Source organism: Erythranthe guttata, chromosome 14 (assembly GCF_056151865.1).
Source record: "Erythranthe guttata isolate IM_541 chromosome 14, IM_541, whole genome shotgun sequence".
Lineage (NCBI taxonomy): Eukaryota > Viridiplantae > Streptophyta > Magnoliopsida > Lamiales > Phrymaceae > Erythranthe > Erythranthe guttata.
The window spans coordinates 18,135,263-18,140,507 of record NC_142546.1 but is presented as its reverse complement, the minus strand read 5'-3'; the positions used below and the strand labels follow the sequence as shown (position 1 = coordinate 18,140,507).

Sequence of the window (5,245 nt, the reverse complement as noted above, 5' to 3'; positions counted from 1 at the left end):
CCCATTTTCATAATTTTTTGAAAAAAATAATTTTTTGTTTAGAAAATAATTTTTTTTGCCGGCCACATTCCGACGTTGACTTTATTTATTTAATTTTTTTTTGAAAACGTTTTTTTCTAATGTTTTTTTTTCCGGCAGGTCAACCGCCGGTCTAGGGCGTTGACTTTTTTCTTCTCTCTAAATTACTGTGTTAACAACAAAATTGTTGTCTGAAATAGTAATATTGAATACCAAAACAGTTAAAATTACTGTCTCAGACAATAATATTAATTTCAAAAGAAAAAAAAAGAACAAACGCGGTTAAAAAAAATTCAGAAAAAAAAAAGTTAAAAAAAAAGAAAAAATTAAACGCCAACGCCGCGGTGGCTGGTCAAAATTGGTTAATTGGTAAAATTAGGCTAAATTGATGTGTAAATCATGAAATTTGAGTTGAATTAGGGTTTCAAGAAATTGAGGGTAATTTTGGTATATATAAAAGAGGTTTTCCTTATTTGTACATATATTTGAATAAGATGGATTTATTTAGAAGACAAAAAAGTTGGATGCCTTTTTTTTAATTAAATATTTAAATGCCCTCTATTTGCGATTTACCCTTCAATTAATATCAAACAACCTTCACTAATTTTTTATACGAAGAAGAAAGTATGAGTAGGAAATCAGTCCAAGTTTGTACAAAACTATACATCAATAACTATACGCATGTGTAAGTTGATCTACGTAAATATATCAATAACTAGTACATATGAAAGTACTCGATATATATAATAATTTTATTACGCATTATTTTTATAACTCATACAACGCCATGTTTATTTTGTTACAAACTGAACTACAAATTTTATTTTTAAAGAAAAAAAACGACATGCATTCTTCATTGGCTTTGGTATTTCAGTCATTCTTGAATTGTACTTTTTCCCTTTCGAGAAATATCACTCTCGCGTCGATTTTGGCAACGATGTGCTAAAGCTCGTTGCGAGAACTCGCGAATCAAGTATATCCACTATCGGCTTGAAGCTAACGCATCGAGGCACCTTGTATTGACCGATCGAACCACCCTTCGAGATAGCATAGTTCATTAGTTCTTCAAACGTCCCACTTTTCACAACTCGGATCTCCAACGGTCCGATCGACCCGTCGACCCGTAGTAACCGGTAAATTGGGTTGAGCGACTCCTCCATTGCAATGCAACATTGCTCAATCACCTTCTCACACGAGTCCTCCTTTAACGGGGCTTGTAACTCCCAATATATCACGTAGTGACCCGGTATGGTCGACGTGTCGGCATAGCTTGTGTAATCCACCACGCTCGTGCCGAATTCTCGGAGCAATTTGGCCGCATGCCCTACCGCCTCCTGAAGATCGACCTCGTTCGTCTTCTCCCAATCGATATTGAGAAGCACGTTTTTCCGCCTGACGAATTGTAGTTTCGGGGACTTGTGGTGGAAACCGGTGACTTTAAGAACGTCCCCCATCCGGTACCGGTACAATCCGGAGGAATTTGTGATCACCACTTCGTATTCCTTGCCGATTTCGACGTCCACTAAATCGACGAGTTGACCGGGCGAGTCGGGTTCCGATTCGAGCGGCGAGAACTCAAAGTACGCCATGTTGGGCATGATGGTGTACGACACTTCGGACGGGTCGCACATGGGATCGAGATTGAGCCCGAAGAAGCATTCGGAAGCTCCGTAGAGCATGGACACCTTAGGCAACCCACCGCTATAGTGGTCGAGAGTCGGGATGTATTGTGCCATTGTGCCGGTCACAATCATCTCTAAAAGTTTCGTATTCGGCCAAATCCGAGTGATGATCCCCTCCCAATTATCGCCATTCGCACACTCGCGGGCGATAAGGTCGGCCAATTCCGGGTCGGGTCGAACCATACGGGTCATGCACTCGCGGAGAGGCGGGTCGGTTATTTTCGGGTTGAGCGACCCGGTTCGGATGTCGTGGGCGAGTTGCTCCCAATTGAGCTTGAGGAACTTGATGACCGAGAGGAGGCCCGAAGCGAATATCGCCCCAACCCGCATGATACGCTCGCGTTCGTAGAGACCGCAGAGGAGTTGAGCGTACGTGCTTTGGTACGTGTCGAGACAATAGACGGCCTCATTGGGACTTGTGCACATGTTATGCGGGTAGGGTCGGGTCTTGAAAAGATCGCCCTTGAACAAGCTTGTTGTCGCGGATCGGGCCGGGATTCCGCCCTTCGTCTTTATGTCGGCTTTCGTAAACCAGAAGTGAAGTCCTTTCCCTTTGTCTACTCCATTCACGTGCCTATTGCATAAAAAGTAGTATATATATATTTGCACTCATCATGCATTTTTTTTCAAAAGCAGCACAAAAACCATGTGATCGAGTAAACTTCTCCCATTATTTCACTCTTTTTTTCCCCGTTAAATCTTCTTTATCGTATTTCAATTCTTTAAATATAAATATATTTTGGGGAAAAAAAAAGCATTTGTTTAAATTTATTCATAGATTCAAATCAGATTGAAAATCGGAATCTCGGAATACTTTGTGCACTTTCTATATCCATGTCTTTTTAGTTCTCGGAAAAAAACTCGTAAACAAATATTTTAAAAATCAAAATGTGAAAGAAAAAAAATTCGTTGTAAAATTAATTTTTTAAATCCGAAGAATTTAAATTTTATTCTGACTTTCACTCTACTAAATCATTCTTGTAATAAATTGTCATTGTATTGTAAAAAAATATATATACCAAATTTCCCTTTGTTACAATAAACGTGCATGAAATTCCTTCTTACAATTAATGGCTTATTAACGAAAAAAGTAAATTTCGTGCAAGAAAAATAACATAGAAGGATATTCCACTACGCAATTAATTTAACTTATCACGTGAGATTTGGTCCAATATTTTATTTTGATTTTAGTTTAATTTGCCCTCATTTTGTATACTTACAAGTTGATAATAGACGTCATAAGACTGAACAGAAGGTGACGACGATTCGATTCTTCTCGGCCAGATGGAATGAGCTTCGGTTCACCCGATGAAGTTCCGGAACTGCATGAGGGCCAAAACGTAAATAAACCAAATTATCTCAATTTTATAATTTCTACGATTATTCGAAATTTCGAATAATAATATTATATATAGTTAGTTAGTTAGTTAGTTACCTGAAAATGAATTCGGAGATGGGGAGAGAAGATAAAATGGGAGAGCGATCGCCGTCGGCTATTCGCCGGACAAACGGCTCGATATCATCATAAGTGATTATCGGGATTTTAGATTTGAATGTTTCCTGATCGGTGGCTCCGTTGAGGTTGAATTTCTTGAGATATTCGGTGTCGGAGTTTCGGGTCAGGATTTCAGACAAGAAATTCTTTTGTACGATATCTGCATTTCTGGTCATATCTTCGATCAACTGAATTCCCTTAGCGTCTTTCTCTCTCCCGAGAGGGTCCATCGGAGATGACAAACTCGAGTTAGCCGCCATTAATGTGTGAGAGAGAGAGAGAGAGAGAGAGAGAGAGAGAGAGAGAGAGAGAGAGAGAGAGAGAGAGAGAGAGAGAGAGAGAGAGAGAGAGAGAGAGAGGCGGTGAGAGTTAAAGCAAGGGAATTTCAAATTATTTATAGAGCACCCTGAGGAATTATTGAACCATATAAGGTTGGGTAGTTGGTGGAGCAAGAAAGTACAGGGTCAAAACCGTCAAATGATTCGAGTTCAAATTGTTTCTAGTATTTTCTAGGTTGTATATAATTTGTCATCTACATATTGATGCGATCTCTCGAGTATCATAAATATTTCCTACGAAACGTAAGATCTATTCTTTAATATTTTTCTCTTCATAATAAAACCCTAGCACAAGACGACTATTTAAATATAAGAAAACCCTAGAATCCTAATCTAGCTAGGAAACATAATTACCTATACTAATAAAATACTTAATAATTCCCTAATCACTACTACTCACGCCATATATTAATCTAAATATACTAATCTAATCTAATTATCAATAAACTACTAATTAAAATAATACTTATATAATATATTAAATAATAAAATACTAACTAACGAATAAATATACGATATATTAAATATATATCGTATCAAACCACCCCTCTTGAAATGAACCTTGTCCTCAAGGTTCGAGTCAATTTGGTCCCTCTCTTTTGCATTTCCACCTATGTTTGACTTCATCGACTTGCTTCCCGATTAACTTCGATTCCGAAAAACACGATGAACGACCAAGCTTATGAACACATTGTTCATGCTGATCCAACAAAATTCCAAAGGCTACTTTTGCAAAAAATCTCAATCTTCTCAATCTCTCTCCCGATAAATCAATCTTCTCAATTGTCTTTTCAAATTTCATCTCCTTCACAATCAATATCATTCTTTTATTTTTCTCGATCGTCTTTACAGATCCGGGCTCATTCACAGTCACCAAATCTTGATCGTCTCCTTTCTTTTGAATATCGTGGGACTCTTCTACTATCCACTGTAGTTCTTCGTTCTCTTCCTTAGTTAATTCCTCACCTTCGTCCCAAATTACCTCAAGTGAATTCGATAATTCATCTTTCGGCGAACTCACAAAAAATTGGGGTTCTTCGAAAAAGTCATCGTCGTCCTCCTCCTCTCCCTTCGGCGATAGGCTCGGCAGCGGCGGCTCTTTGAAAAATTCATCGTCATCCTCTTCCTCTTCCTCTGGCAATAGGCTCGACAGCGGCAGCGGTGGCGTTGGCGGTGATGGGCGGCGGTCCGTTCGGCTTTTGTGATGGCGTTGACGTCGTCCTTGACTTTGTTCGAGTAATTTCTGAAAATCGATCCGTAATTTCTCTACGGATTTTTCCAATCGCTCCAACCGTCTTGTTTCTGACATCATGATTTCACAAAGTTTTGATGTGATCTCAACTTTGCTCCAGCGTAGCTTTGATATAATCGCTGCCTTGCTAACGAAGCGTTGGTGTTAATCGCAACTTCGCTCTGATACCAATTGATGCGATCTCTCGAGTATCATAAATATTTCCTACGAAACGTAAGATCTATTCTTTAATATTTTTCTCTTCATAATAAAACCCTAGCACAAGACGACTATTTAAATATAAGAAAACCCTAGAATCCTAATCTAGCTAGGAAACATAATTACCTATACTAATAAAATACTTAATAATTCCCTAATCACTACTACTCACGCCATATATTAATCTAAATATACTAATCTAATCTAATTATCAATAAACTACTAATTAAAATAATACTTATATAATATATTAAATAATAAA

The 5,245-nt window shown here is 38.1% G+C and overlaps 1 protein-coding gene across 1 annotated transcript; it reads right to left on the bottom strand.

The window, feature by feature from the left end:
• Positions 1-760: 760 nt before the first annotated feature.
• LOC105952566 (putative indole-3-acetic acid-amido synthetase GH3.1) lies at positions 761-3,727 on the bottom strand. The gene is made up of 3 exons (XM_012976128.2): positions 3,136-3,727; positions 2,921-3,022; positions 761-2,274 (listed from the first exon to the last, which is right to left on the bottom strand). The coding sequence occupies exons 1-3, from the start codon at positions 3,453-3,455 to the stop codon at positions 930-932; spliced, it is 1,767 nt and encodes a 588-aa protein (XP_012831582.2). The 5' UTR covers positions 3,456-3,727; the 3' UTR covers positions 761-929.
• Between the last annotated feature and the right edge of the window lie 1,518 nt (positions 3,728-5,245).

Excerpts from the sequence above, each read along its gene's own strand:
- LOC105952566 (XM_012976128.2), bottom strand. The coding sequence starts at position 3,455 with ATGGCGGCTAACTCGAGTTTGTCATCTCCGATGGACCCTCTCGGGAGA. Across the intron at positions 3,023-3,135 it reads ATCTCCGAATTCATTTTCAG|TTCCGGAACTTCATCGGGTG; the intron begins GTAACTAACTAA and ends GCCCTCATGCAG. Across the intron at positions 2,275-2,920 it reads ATGACGTCTATTATCAACTT|GCACGTGAATGGAGTAGACA; the intron begins GTAAGTATACAA and ends TTTATGCAATAG.